Source organism: Erythrolamprus reginae, chromosome 6 (assembly GCF_031021105.1).
Source record: "Erythrolamprus reginae isolate rEryReg1 chromosome 6, rEryReg1.hap1, whole genome shotgun sequence".
Classification (NCBI taxonomy): Eukaryota; Metazoa; Chordata; class Lepidosauria; order Squamata; family Dipsadidae; genus Erythrolamprus; species Erythrolamprus reginae.
In genome coordinates, this window is record NC_091955.1 from 15,792,279 (window position 1) to 15,807,282 (window position 15,004).

General features: G+C 43.8%; 1 protein-coding gene across 1 annotated transcript; it reads left to right on the plus strand.

Moving 5' to 3' along the window:
• The first annotated feature begins 7,197 nt into the window (after positions 1–7,197).
• LOC139168941 (mitochondrial tRNA-specific 2-thiouridylase 1-like) lies at positions 7,198–14,130 on the plus strand. Its single transcript, XM_070754723.1, has 5 exons — positions 7,198–7,345; positions 9,941–10,106; positions 12,244–12,350; positions 13,402–13,524; positions 14,102–14,130. Exons 1-5 carry the CDS (start codon positions 7,258–7,260, stop codon positions 14,128–14,130), a joined length of 513 nt encoding a protein of 170 aa, XP_070610824.1. The 5' UTR covers positions 7,198–7,257.
• The last annotated feature ends 874 nt before the right edge of the window (positions 14,131–15,004 follow it).

Consider the following 15,004-nt stretch of genomic DNA (forward strand, 5'->3'; position numbering starts at 1 on the left):
ACATGTTGAGCTCGGAAGAGATTTTGAAATGTGTTGGGCACAGTGGAAAAGGCTAGCAGGAAAGACGGAGAGACTAACTGATGCCCAGGTGAGAGTGGCTGTAGAGGACAAGGACCCTAGGTCACACCTGCACCAACTTCAGGCAGTTATAAAGCATCAGGCCGAACCCATTTCTGGTGAAAGGGATGAAAAATCATTAGGTAACAAGGGAAAAAAGGATACACGGCACCTTTACATTAAGGCTAACTGCAAATGAGGAAAAGTCTTAATTCTTATCCAGTGTTTTATCACATTTTAAGAAAGGTCAGGTGACCTGTCTTTACACAAGTTCCTTAAGATGGTTATCCAAGAATATGGGAATCATAACTAACAGAAGATAGTGTAGTCTTAAGAATAAAAAAACCCCAACCTCTTTATGATAGTCCTTTTCAAACTTGGCAACTTGATGTGTGGATTTCAATTCCTAGAATACTTCAGCCTACATGCTGTCTAGGGAAATTCTGGGATTTGGAATTGCTAAGCAGGGAAAATAATAGTTCATAAAAGTATGGAACTTGCCTTGGTGTAAAATAGAATATAATAGTATGGAAATAATGGGGATGGAATGGAAGGGACCTTGAAGATGTTCTAATCCAGCCCTCTATTGAAGCAGGATACCCCCTATACCAGGGAGTTCCAACCTTGGCAATTTTTAAGGCCTGTGGACTTCAACTCCCAGAACTGGCTGAGGAACTCAACGAAGTCAACGAAGCAGTGGAAGTGATGTGCCGGTGCCTGGAGGCTGTTGGGGCCTGGATGGGTGTCAACAAACTCAAACTCAACCCAGACAAGACGGAGTGGCTGTGGGTATTGCCTCCCAAGGACAATTCCATCTGCCCATCGGTCAGTAGTTCCACCCTGGGAGGGGGAACTACTGACCCTCTCAGAGAGGGTTCGCAACTTGGGCGTCCTCCTCGATCCACAGCTGACATTGGAACATCTTTCGGCTGTGACGAGGCGGGCGTTTGCCCAGGTTCGCCTAGTGCACCAGTTGCGGTTCTATTTGGACAGGGAGTCATTGCTCACAGTCGCTCATGCCCTCATCACCTCGAGGTTCGATTACTGCAACGCTCTCTACATGGGGCTACCTTTGGAAAGTGTTCGGAAACTTCAGATCGTGGAGAACGCAGCCGGCCCTCTGGAACCAACTCCCCCAGGAGATTAGAACTGCCCCCACCCTCCTTCCCTCCCTGTCTTTCGTAAACTAATCAAGACTTACTTATCCCGCCAGGCATGGGGGAGTTGAGATATTCCTTCCCCCTAGGCCATTACAATTTATGCATGGTATGTTTGTGTGTATGTTTGGTTTTATAATAAGGGTTTTAGTTGTTTTAGTATTGGATTGTTACATGCTGTTTTTATCATTGTTGTTAGCCGCCCCGAGTCTACGGAGAGGAACGGCATACAAATCCAATAAATAAATAAATAAACTCTGGGAGCAGAAGTCCACAAGCCTAAGATGCCATGGTTGGAGACCCCTGCCCTATACTATTTCAGACAAGTGGCTGAGAAAGTCTCTTAGAAACCTCCAGTAATGAAGCACCCACAACAGGGGTCCCAAAACTTTTTACACAGGGGCCAGTTCACCATCCCTCGGACTGTTGGAGGGCCGGACTATAAAATAAACTGAACAAATCCCTATGCACACTCCACATACCTTATTTTAAAGTAAAAAACAAAATGGGATTGTACTTTTTAGAAGGAGGTGGGGGAGAAGTCTGAAATTCATATACTGTATTTTTCAGTGTATAAGACACACCTGTGTATAAGGCGCACCTAGATTTTAGAGGAGGAAAACAAGGAAAAATGTATTCTGAACCAAATGGTGCAATATTATATTATTTAATAAAATACCAGTGTAGCAGAATGCTGTACTTTTTACAACCAAGTATGCTGTTTAAAACCATGTACACTTTTTACAAACTTCAAACTTGACAGCTTCAAGACTTATGGACTTCAACTCCTAGAATTCCTCCTTCAATCATGCTACCTCAGGAATGGGAGTTGAAGTCCACAAGCCTTAAACTTGCCAGGTTTGTAGACCCTTGCACTCCTAACTCAGGGGCTCTTCCAACTTGGAAGTTGGTCTCCAAACCTCTCAGGCAGCTTGCTTCAGGCAGGGGAAGCGGTGGCAACTCCTCAGATAAAGACTTTTTCCAGCGGCGGCCAGCAGCGGCTTTTCTGAGCGGTCAGCAGCGGCAGTAACAGCTTTCCTATTTTGCAAGCCAGGGAAGGAAAGGTGGGTGCTCTCGATCTCTACATGCGAGACAAACCTACCAAGGGAGAGAGGCACCCACACGACGAAAGATAGAAGCTCGGCTTTCTCCCATGCCGTAAAAGCAGGCATGGGGAAAAGCTGAGCTTCTGTCCTCCATCGCATGGGCACCTCTCTCCCTTGGTAGGTTTGTCTCGCATGTAGAGATCGAGAGCACCCACCTTTCCTTCCCCACCAAAGAAAGCAGCGTGGCGGTTGCAATGAGAGCCTCGCATGCTCAGAAAAGCCGCTGCCGCTGGCCCACACCACTTACACAGAAGGCAGGATCCGAGGAAGCGGCGGCTGTAAGATTGGGAGCCTTGTGCCAAACGTGTGGGAACGAGTTGGCACCTAAGTCTTTGTGGTGAAAGACTGACCTGCAGCCCTAATTAGCCCACAGCTCGCTGGGAGGAATCGCTGCTGAATTCCTTGCTGAATTCAGCATGGATCTTTTTTTATTTGTATGCCTGGGGAAGAGGAGCCTGCAAGGGGGTCCAGGGGTCTCTAATAAGGGATTGCAGAGAGGCGGCTTGCCACCACCGGACTACAGGAAAGCCACTGCTGACCGCAATCTTCGGCCAGGAAAAGATGCAGCCGTGGAGAGAAAAGTGCTTTTGGAGCACAGGATGAAATGGGGTCGGGGCGGGATGTCCCCAAGGCTGCCCGCCAGCAGATCAGCTGTCGGGCGGGAGAAACGGCACCGGCTCTACTGTTTCCCTACACACTTTTTGCAAGAAAGACAGAAAAATGCCCATTATTTGATGATTTTGCCATTCTCCAGCAGCAAGAGCTCTCTGCAGGTGGAGGGTGTTTAGGACAGCAAAAATGGCTGCATTCGGTGTATAAGACGCACCGACATTTCCACACTCTTTTAGGGGGGGTGGAGTACATCTTCTTATACTCCCACAAATACAGTACAGTGATCCCCCGATCATTGCGAGGGTTCCGTTCCAGGACCCCCCGCAACGAGCGGGTTTTAGCGAAGTAGCGCTGCGGAAGTAAAAACACCATCTGCGCATGCGCAGATGGTGTTTTTACTTCCACAGCGCTAGCGAGGAGCCGAAGATTACGGGCCGCGCGGCTGTTTTAAAACGTCGCCGCCGGCATGGGGGGCTTCCCAGCACCCCCCGGACCCCCAACCCGGGTTTGGGGGGCTGCTAGGAAGCCGCCCATGCCGGCGGCGACGTTTTAAAACAGCCGCGCCGCTTTCCAATGAGTCCCAAAGACAAACGCGGAAGTTTGACGTTTGTCTTCGGGACTCATTGGAAAGCGGCGCGGCTGTTTTAAAACGTCGCCGCCGGCATGGGCGGCTTGCCAGCACCCCCCCAAACCCGGGTGGCCGGGCGAGCAGCGATCGAACGGCGGGTGGCCGGGCGAAGGGCGGGCGAGCGGCGAAGGGCGGGCGAGCGGGTGCTGGGGAGGGCTTCTCGCCCTCCCGCCAGCAAGAGGGGGAGCGAACGGCGTGGGCGGGCGAAGGGCGGGCGAGCGGCAGCGAGGAGTTTTGTGGGCAGTGGGGAAACTCCTCGCTGATGCCCGCCGCTCGCCCTCCCGCCAGCAAGAGGGGGAAGACCCAGGGAAGCCGCCCAGCAGCTGATCTGCCCGGCGACATCTACGCATGCGTGCCCATAGAAAAAAACGGCACGCATGCGCAGATGGTGTTTTGACTTCCGGGTTGAAAAATCGCAAATTAGCCTATTCGCAATGGCCGGGAACGCAATAACCGGGGGATCACTGTATATGAAATGTAAATCGATATGATACAGAGTCCATAGTTATAAGTGAAGGCTTGCTCTAACGCTCTATAGTTTTGCATTATGAAATTGTCTTCATGCTTAAAGGCTACTTTAGTTATAAAGATATACATTTTGTGTTTAATAATTTTTTTTCTATGAGAGAAGCCACTAGAATGTGGCTTCTCTTGGCACATGAGAATAGTGATAACTGATACTGAGAATTTTGGAAAACTAGTTCACTTTGCTTTTGGTCCAGAGTTATAATCAACTCATTTTAGGATACATTATTAGTTGGTATGAGGTACTTCAGAAAAGAGATTTGAAATTTAACATCAGATCAGATTTTGTGAATGTTTTTTTAAAAATCACTTTATTTCCAGCTAAGTTTTATACTTCAATAAATAAAAATGGGAACAACTCCAATCCTCAATATGAATGCCTGTTGAAACATTTCAGTTTTAAGTAAATGCAAACAAACCATTTCTTAAAAGCTAAAGTTACAAATTAAAATGGTTTTATGTTCTCAGTAAATAAAGCTTTTATAATATGATCGGGAACTTGTTTCTTTTTTTGTATAAAAATAAAGATAAACAAAATGGTTCTATGAGTTGTATGAATTTTTCTCACATATATGTGTTTCCAATAGACCACTTCGGAAAGCCCGAGGAAACCACCTACAGCGACTGCACCCGACCAGACAGGTAGGAGGAGAACCACCGTAAAACGGTCTCATTCACACACGCCAGGTATGCCTCAATGTCAGGGTGCGTAGAATGGTGGGACGGGATGCGCAGCTGTGCAGCTTCAGATGGAGATTCTAAAGCACACTTCGGAAAGCCCGAGGAAGCCACTTAATAATCCTTCACCTACAGCGACTGCACCCTCCAATCGGCTTGGCTTCCTTGCTCTCCTCGCTGACCTGTGCACTTCAGTCGAGTCCTCGACGTCCAAGGAGGACGGCTCCCCACTGTCCGTGTGGAAAGTTGCAGGTGCCGCCTGCGAAGATCTTTCCTGCGTGGAATCCGGTGGACTCCCGGCAGCGCCTTCAGAGACCGCTCTCGGACGCTGGAGTGCTATCGGCGGCACGGTAAGTCCTAATCTATTTCCCATTGTCCGGGTCGTGTTTGGTTGATCGATTTGAACTCCCTGTGGGGAGTGAAGGTTCAGAGGCTCCGTTAGTTTGTTCGGACAGCCCCTGCCGGAGGCTAGTCGTTTTCAGCCGCCTCCTTAGATGGTCAACGTGCCTTTTCCAAAGGCGGCCATCCCCTAGTAGGATGTGGTAGGTTTTCAGGCCGGTTTGTTTCGCTATGCTTCCCTTCTCCCACTGATTTACCCAGTCAAAGTTTGTGGCATAAACTGATTGCCCCACATTAAATGATCTTTCGGGGGAATCAGAGCAGTACTGTTTAGTATCTAAGTAGGAGGGATGCAACCTGTCCAAAGGTGACCTGAGCTTTCTGCCGGGCTTTTGTTCGTGACTGTGCTAGGTGTTATGTGCTGCGTTAAGAGGAAGGTATCCAGGCATTCCTGGATATTACCTAGTTGAGATCTTTTCAGGGCTTCTTTGGCCACGCGAACAAATCTCTCGGCCATACCATTAGCCCAAGCTGCATGAGGAGGTACCAGGGCATTTAAGAAGAGGCAAAAAAATTCCGAACCCTGGGTTCGTATCTCGAAAAGTTTGTATGATGAAGGGTTCGTATGACGAGGTACCACTGTAAATGATTGCAGGGTTGGAATTCTGAATAAAGATGTTGGAATTCTGAATAAAGGGTTGGAATTCTGAATAAAGACTTATCTCCACCACGAATTATACCTATTGCGCTTACATTTTCACTAGATAAATCTTCTATCGAAATAGAACAAGACCTTACTAAAAAGGGGGAAACAGAATTCTAGCTAAGGAGGTTAGTTTATCTGTCATGTCAAAATACAAACCATGTATTTCAATAAAAATTAATGTTGCAACTGCTGCTTGTTAAAAGAATTTGAAAGATGCTATCACCTCCTAGTGTACTTATTATGGTAGTATTTTATACTAGGAAGGCTTTTATGGTATTTCAAAAATGAAGGGTTTTATTGGTTTTGCTTTAAAATGTGCTTTGCAGATCCATCTCTCCTGAAAATATTATAAATGCAATTCTTTCAAAATGTTGGTTACAGTAATAGTCCAACAGTGCCTGCCATCAATACTTTGACATACCGTGAATATTCTTGTTAAGAGTGTCAGTTTTTAGCAAAGGTGAATTTTCTTTATTTCCTTCAGGACTTAGTTTGATCAAAGGAGAGCTCAGATCTATTAGCTAGAAGTAGAAAATATATAATTAAAACATTGACTAAGCACAACTTTTACATTCTTGGAAATATAAAGAACCCAATCTGTTAGCAAATCTACATTAACAGTGCAGTTTTGATTATAACTAATTGCACCCAATTCAAATATTCTATAGCTTATTAATGCCAGCTTTTGGTAGAATTTTGAGGTTAAATTTTCTAATATTACATTAAATATATATAACATCAGCCTCTTGGTTAAAACCCAGGAGAACCTGAGAGCCAGTCTCTTTTCTCTCAGACCCCCAGAAATTACTTTATATGTAAATAGATATACTGCTCTTGAGGTAAAATGGTATATAGAAATTATGCCCCCATTTTGGTGGAGGGCACTTAACACTGAGCACACTGTTATGTGTTGTGTGAATGTTAAATGATTATATTGTTATGAAAATCAATTTTAAAAAGTTATATAAAAAAGAACCCCAGAAAGCAAAGAAATGGCAAAAAACAAAAACCAGCTCAAAAAATCATCTTCAGGAAAAAAATGCAGGGGTTGGTTCAAGCGGCCGCCAGGAACCATCCCTTGACTCAAGATGCGCGCACAGGTGCACATGCACACGGGTGTCCTCCAGCTGTTGCTCCCATTCCTCCGCCTGGGGTGAATAAAAAAAGGCAGGACGTCAGCTTCCACCATCCTCCTCCTCAGCCGCTGCATGATCCAAAGATAAAAGGACAGGAAAGTCCCCTCCCACTGTCGGGATTCTTCCCTCACGCCCCGCCAAAGCTGCCCTCTCCCTCCCGGAGGAGAGGCGAGGGGAAGCCCGGTTTTCCCGGCCTTTTGTGAGCTCAGCTCCGCCCACAGGGGCGGCCCCGTCCTACTTCTGCCCTTCAGAGAGGCTGCGGTCGGGAAAGGAAGCGCGGCCGGCCGGACTTTTGAGGCAGCGAAACTAGACCATGATGGGAGCCGCTCGACGGCATGTGGTGTGCGCCATGTCTGGCGGCGTAGACAGCGCCGTGGCGGCTCTGCTGCTGAGGCGAAGAGGTGAGGCTTCCCCAGCTAAGAACGAGGGGAGGGCGCGGAGAGCAGCCAGCCCTGTATTTCACTCCCACATACCCGGCCTCTTAACTCTCCCTCATCCATCCGCGCTTTCTTTCCCTCAGGAGAACTTCCGTTTCGGTATATGGAGACTACAACTCCCGGCATTCCCTTTGCGAAGGCCTTTGAGAGGGCTCGTACCGGTAGTAGCATCTGGTGGGCGAAGCCTGAGGGAAAGAGTTGCCCTTGCTAAATGCTTTTTCCGGTCGGCTAAATGCTCCTTCCGGTCGGAATTCCTGAGGACTGTGGCGAGAGCATTATCCTGTGCTTTACAGCCCTCTCTAAGCGGTTTACAGAGTCAGCATATCCCCCCCCCCCCATATTCCCTCAGCATGTTCTGAGTCTTCTTTTTACCCATGTCGGGGGGGGGGGGGGGCGGACCCCAAATCATTAACATAGCTGCACTTAATAACAATTGAACAGACAGTGCACTACAAAAGTCTCACTTTGAAAGTCAGAAGTTTTATTAGAATTTAAAGCAGTGGTTCCCAATCTTATTTGCCCATGTCCACCTAAGCATCTCTAAAATCGTGAGACCTCCCCCTCCCCACATATAATTCTTATTATTCAAAAAGTGAACTACTCACACGGAGGAAGCCTAAAAGACCATTAACTAGGTTTAAACAAGGTTCCAATTGCCCCCAGTAAAAATGAAATTGCTCCCTGTGGGCTCCACGTTGGGAGCCAGGGATTTAAAGCATAGCAAACATAAAACCTTTGCTGTAGGCCATGGGATCTTCAAACTTGGCAATTTTAAGACTTGTGGACTTCAACTCCCAGAATTCTCCATGTCATCTGCTGGTGTTGGTCCACTGTGCTTCATTAAGTCCAGGGTCAACATAGATGACCTTGGTTGATCTGCAAAAGCTAAGCAGCCTCAGCCTAAATGCTTGGATGGAAGACCACTATGAGAGCCCAGGGTTGCAGGGAGCAACTTTAACAAATGTGCTTCGAAAGAAGGCAAAGCATTTTGAATACAGGTAGTCCTTGACTTACAACAGTTCCTTTAGTGACCTTTAAAAGTTACAATGGCAATGAGAGAAGTGAGTTATGATCATTTTTTCACTCTTACGACCATTGTGGCATTGCCCATGATCACATGATCAAAATTAGGATGTTTGGCAACTGATATTGAGTCCTGGGGTTGTGCTATCCCCTTTTGCGAACTTCTGATAAGCAAAGTCAACAGGGGAAGCCAGATTGACTTAACAATCAGGTTATTTATTTAACTGCAGCAATTAACTTAACAATTGTGGCAAGAAAGGTGGTAAAACAGGGCAAAACTCAGTTAACAAATGTCTAGCATTAATTTTGGGCTGGGTTGTGGTTGTAAGTCAAAGACCACCTTGTCTGCCGGCTACCTACAACTTGGCAGTTTGAATCTCAGCAGCTTCAATGTTGATTCGGCCTTCCATCTTCCTGAGGTTGGTGTGAGGATGAAATAATGCCCCCCCTTTCTAGCATAGATTGACATAGATTGCCTGATGCAAGCATAAAGAAAAATTTGTAATCAGATTATGCATCTGATGAAATGGTAGCTGACATGGATACCCTAATTCCCTATATGCTGAAAGGCGGGGGGGCTGAGGCTGTGGGGAAAAAGGAAGGGTATGCAATGTAGTGCAAATGCCTAGCAGGGGTCCCCAAACCTGGCAACTTTAAGACCTGTGTACTTCAACTCCCATAATTCCCTGTTTCACTTGCACCTTTGTGTCACTTATACCTTTGATTTAAAAGAATTGCAGATAGATATTGATATATATTGAGACCCACACACTCTTATTTAATTATTTATTTTATATTTTAATAATAGCAATAACACTTAGACTTATATACTGCTTCATAGTGCTTTACAGCCTTCTCTAAACAGTCTCTATATTTTAATGATGAAACTAAACATGAGCTAATTCAATGCTTTCATGGGCAATCTATGACCAGAGTCTATTCAGTCCATTATTGTCTACATGTTTTGACATATCTATGGCACCAGGAAGCCAGACAAGGAATAATGAATGGAAGCTGATCAAGAAGAGATTCAACCTGGAAGTGAGGAGAAACCTTCTGACTGTGAGAGCGATCAACCACTAGAACAGCTTGCCAGTGGAGGTCATGAGAGCCTCAACATTTGCAACCTTCAAGGGGAGATTGGACTGCCATCTGTCTCAAATGCTGTAGGAACTCCTGCTTGAGGGGGGGGGGGAGTTGGTCTAGATAACCTATAAGGTCCCTTCCAATTCTAATTCTAAATCTAGCTACAATGAAGATTTTCTACTTGCCATGTTCACAATGTATTATTCTGGGAATAGTATATTTTATATTAGCATAGTAAGAGTTATCCAAAACTGGATAAAGTGTAGGAGATATGAGTTTTTGCCATAGATGATTCAAAACGCTTTTTTAAAGTGAAAGATTTAATATTATTTGTAAGCATGTTCATTTTTCTTGTATAGTATTGTAAGTTTGCAAGTACCGTATGTTAATTTTTCTTGTATAGTATTGTCTCTTATACTTTCTCATTTCTTACTTTCCACATCTGAACAGGGTATGATGTGACTGGGGTATTCATGAACAACTGGGACTTGGTGGATGAAAAAGGAATTTGTCAAGGCAATCAAGATTGTGAAGATGCGTATAAAGTGTGTCAGATACTCAATATTCCATTTCGCCAAGTTTCCTATGTTAAAGAATATTGGAATGAAGTGTTCAGGTAAGAGAATTGCTGAAGGAAAACTTGTGTGACCTGGAAGATTAATAAGAGAAACAAAGTTAATGGGTTTCCTATGTAGGCTTTGCAAGCTTCCTTGGTTAGTTCTCTCCTCTAGTGCTCTTTATAATCTAGCAAAGCATCAAAGCTCTATGCTTTGGTTAGAAAAGTGTATATGAAGAATTTTAGAACATTCTGAAGTCTATAACAAATCTCCTTTGCCTCTGGAAGCAAAAGCAATCCACCATGGATTTGAAGGAAGTTTATTTGAAGAGCCACCAATGATAAACTAAAGATGCAGACTTTCTTGAGTTGAATTTAATTTCTGATGTGTATAATACAGACACATGGTTTTCCTGGGGATAATATGGAAGTAATGGTAGCCCTTGACTTACACCCATTCATTTGGTAACTGTTTAATGTTACAACAGCACTGGGAAAAAAATTACTTACAGCCAGTCCTCACACTTATGACTGCCGCAGCATCCACTTGGTCACATGATTAAAATTTGGGCACATGGCAACTGCATATTTTTATGATGGTTGCAGCATCCCAGGGTCATTTGAAAAACACTATTATAAACCAATCCTTTTTTTCATTTTTAAATGATTTAAAATAAGGCGCTAATTATAAACTGAAACAACTTCAGTAAAATCTGGTCAGGGCAAAGAGATTTCTCTATTCTGTTAGCTGCTTCTGATGAATTTGATATGATTCAGGTTTTAGCTTTATATCAAGTAATTGGGATTCTTGGTGGAGCAGTAAACATGCCTCTGCATTTCCAAAAATTCATAATCATTGTAATGTATTTTTTTTCCTTACCTACAGCTATCTTTTTTTTTAATTTTTTTTATTGTTTTTCCAAACTACAGACAAAGACATACAACATTAAACATTTAAGGAGCTGCCATTGCTCCGCTTGTCGTCGAAGTCTAACTAATACAAAAATATAAAAACCCTAACTGTTATCAGATCAATACAGAAATGCCACACGTGTAGATTACATTCTTATTAAATTTAACTCTATGTTTTTAATATTAAGCCTATTAATTAAATTTCTTCATCTATTAAAATATTGTATACTTGTACAAAGAGAAAAAAGAAAATATTAGTAATACAGAAAAAATAAAATAAACACTTCTAACTTGGTTATACTATATACTATTTCATTCTATCTTATAATTCTTCAAATAGTTATATATTCTTGTATGTTTAATTATTAATACTACAGTGGAACCTCGACATACGAGCAGCTCTGCTTACGAGCTACTCGAGATAAGAGCTGGGAGGGGAGCGACATTTTTGTTCGCCTCCCGAGCTCACATTCGGGATACGAGCGCCAAGGAGCTGTCTCCTGAAGCCGAACGCTAACTTCCGCGTTCAGCTTCAGGAGACAGCTCCTTGGCGCTCGCGCGCCGCTTCGCAGCTGTCTCCTGAAGCCGAACGCGGAAGTTAGCGTTCGGCTTCAGGAGACATCTGCGAAGCGGCGCGCGTGTTTTAAAACGGCAAGCCCTCGAGCCCCCCAAGCCGGCTGCGACGTTTTAAAACACCCGCGCCGCTTCGCAGCTGTCTCCTGAAGCCGAACGCTAACTTCCGCGTTCGGCGGCAGCGGGTTTTTTTGTTGTTGCACGGATTAATTGACTTTACATTGTTTCCTATGGGAAACAATGTTTCGTCATACGAGCGTTCCGACTTACGAGCCTCCTTCCGGAACCAATTAGTCTCGTAAGTCGGGGTTCTACTGTATTTTTAAAATTCCACCACTCATATACTTTGTCCCATATTTTGTAAAATTCTGTTTCAGTTTGATTATTCAAACGTTTAGTCATCATATCTAATTCTGCACATTCTATAATTTTTTTAAACACTTCAACATCTTTTGGTATTGTCTTTTCTTTCCATTTCTGTGCGAATACTATTCGGGCCGCAACCAATATATGTATTATTAAATAATAAATTTCTTTTTTATACTTTGTATTTGAAATGCCCAATAGAAAAATTTCAGGAGATTTTTTAATCTTCTCCTTTGTTATTTCATTTATCCAATTCTCCACTTTGTTCCAAAATATTTTAGTCTCAGGACATGTCCACCATGTATGATAATATGTGCCAATTTCTTTTTTACATTTCCACCTACAGCTATCTTTTAAATGAATATGAAGTTGGACGGACACCTAATCCTGATATTATATGTAATAAAAACATCAAATTCAATTATTTCCTACACTATGCTATGAATAACATTGGTAAGTTCTAGTTTCAGTGGTGTTTTCTGTTCTGAAAAACTAAGGTGTGGAAATCAGTGCTAATTTGGCATATAATCTTTTTACAGCCTATCAAGATCTGGCTTTTCAGATCAATTTGTGTCTTAATTGAAGGTGCAGTCATACACTTTTGTATTCAGAGAAAGTATTACTGAATTCAGTGAAGTTTCCTCCTACCAAAGTGGTTCAGTATAAGATGAAGAAAGTCATAAAAAACAAAAGTCGTGAAATATATTAAAAGTCTTGCTAAAATAAAAGTACAGTGATACCTTGTCTTACAAACTTAATTGGTTCCGGGACGAGGTTCTTAAGGTGAAAAGTTTGTAAGACGAAACAATGTTTCCCATAGGAATCAATGGAAAAGCGATTAATGCGTGCAAGCCCAAAATCCACCCCTTTTGCCAGCCGAAGCTCCCGTTTTTGCACTGCTGGGATTCCCCTGAGGCTCCCCTCCATGGGAAACCCCACCTCTGGACTTCCGTGTTTTTGCGATGCTGCAGGGGAATCCCAGCATCGGAAAAACGAGCGCTACGCTGGCAACGGAAGTCTGGAGGTGAGGTTTCCCAGCGAAGGGAGCATCAGTGAAATCGCAGCATCGCAAAAACACCGAAGTCCTTGAAACCCCACCTCCAGACCTCTGTGTTTTTGCAATGCTGCGATTTGATTGAGGCTCCCCTCACTGGGAAACCCCACCTCCAGACTTCGATTACCAGAGAAGCACCCATTTTTGCACTGCTGGGATTCCCCTGCAGCATCACAAAAACATAGAGCTCCAGAGGTGGTGTTTCCAATAGAGGGGAGCCTCAGGGAAATCCCAGCAGCGCAAAAATGGGTGCTTAGCTGGCAATAGAAGTCCGGAGGCGGGGCATCCCAGCAGCGGCGGTGGATTTGTAAGGTGAAAATAGTTTGTAAGAATAGGCAAAAAAGTCTTAAACCCCGGGTTTGTAACTCGAAAAGTTTGTATGACGAGGCGTTTGTAAGACGAGGTATCACTGTATCTAATTTGCCTTTATTTTTTCCAAAACTATTCCAGGAGCTGATGCACTAGCAACTGGACACTATGCAAGGACCTCCCTGGAAGATAATGAAGTTTTTCAGCAAATATACAACGAAAAACCACGAGGCCTTTTCAGAAATAGATTTGAAATAAGAAACGGTAAGTGCTCCCCTGTTTAAATCCAGATTAGATATGTAGCATCCATTCTCTGCCATCCAGATCATGGTTGTCCCAAAGGTGTTTTCAGGAGGCAACTGGACTTTCTTGTTTTTCTTTGAAGATGTTTCACTTCCCATACAAGAAGCTTCCAACAGATTTCCAGAAAAATTACGGACTACAGTAGATGGCTGGAGAATTCTGGGAATTGAAATCCATAAGTCTTAAAGTTGCCAAGTTTGGGGGACCCCTGGACTACAGGAACCATTTTCACCTCCATTTAAAATGCAGACAACAAACTCCTCCCCAACAGCCTATGCCAGTGAAGGGACACCGTGGAGAAAACCTCCTGCAGTCAAGAAGGCTCCACACCCATTTGCACTATTTAGATGACCTCAAGGATACAGATAAACCTCCAGGTGGCCTCCATGACTCTCTAGAACAGTGATGGCGAACGTATGGCACAAGTGCCACAGGTGGCATGCGGAGCCATATCTGAGGGTACGCGAGGCGTTGCCCTTTGTCAGTTCCATGCTGGCCAGCTGATTTTCAACCTTTTCGTCCATTTTCTCTCCCCAAGGTTCAGGAAAGCCTCCTGAAATCTGGTGACGGTGAAAAACGGCCCAATGGACCAACCAGAAGTTCTGAAACGAACTTGTGGGGGCTGTGCTCTTGTGCAGGGAGGGGGGACGGGATACATTCCATTATAGGTGTGGGCACTCACACACACACTATCGTGTATACACATACCCTTTTGGCACCCGAGCCAAAAAAGGTTTGCCATCACTACTCTAGAAGAATGAAAATGTCCAGTTGCCTGCAAGAAATATAATGCTCCAAAAAAAATAAAAGGAACACTCAAATAACACATCCTAGATCTGAATGAATGAAATATTCTCATTGAATATTTCATTTGCACAACTATCCCATTTGCACAACAGCATGTGAAATTGATTGTCAATCAGCTTCCTAAGTGGACGGTTTGACTTCACAGAAGTTTGATTTACTTGGAGTTTTATTCTGTTGTTTAAGTGTTCCTTTATTTTTTGAGAAGTATATAAATTCTTCCATTCCCCACCACCCAGTCGGCTGAAGAAGCTTCTTGGATGAGAAGTGAAACATCTTCAAAGAAAAACTAGGAAGTCCAGCTGCCTCTTGAAAAAGCACCTTTGGGAAGCATCAATCAATATAATGACATGAATGGCATCTTGTCTCCAAAAGTCTTAGAATACAGATTAAAATTGGAAAACAAGATGAAGAAGAACAACAGCTAATTGATGTTACATTTTTTCAGAAAGGAAACAGCTAGATATCTGCTGCATTTGACTTAATAGTATATTATCATATCAAAGTATATTATATCATACAGTGATCCCTCGATTTTCGCGATCTCGATCTTCGCGAAACGCTATATCGCGATTTTTCCCACCCGATGACATCACTCTCTTCCTTCCTTTCTCATCTTTCTTTCTCTCTCTCTTTC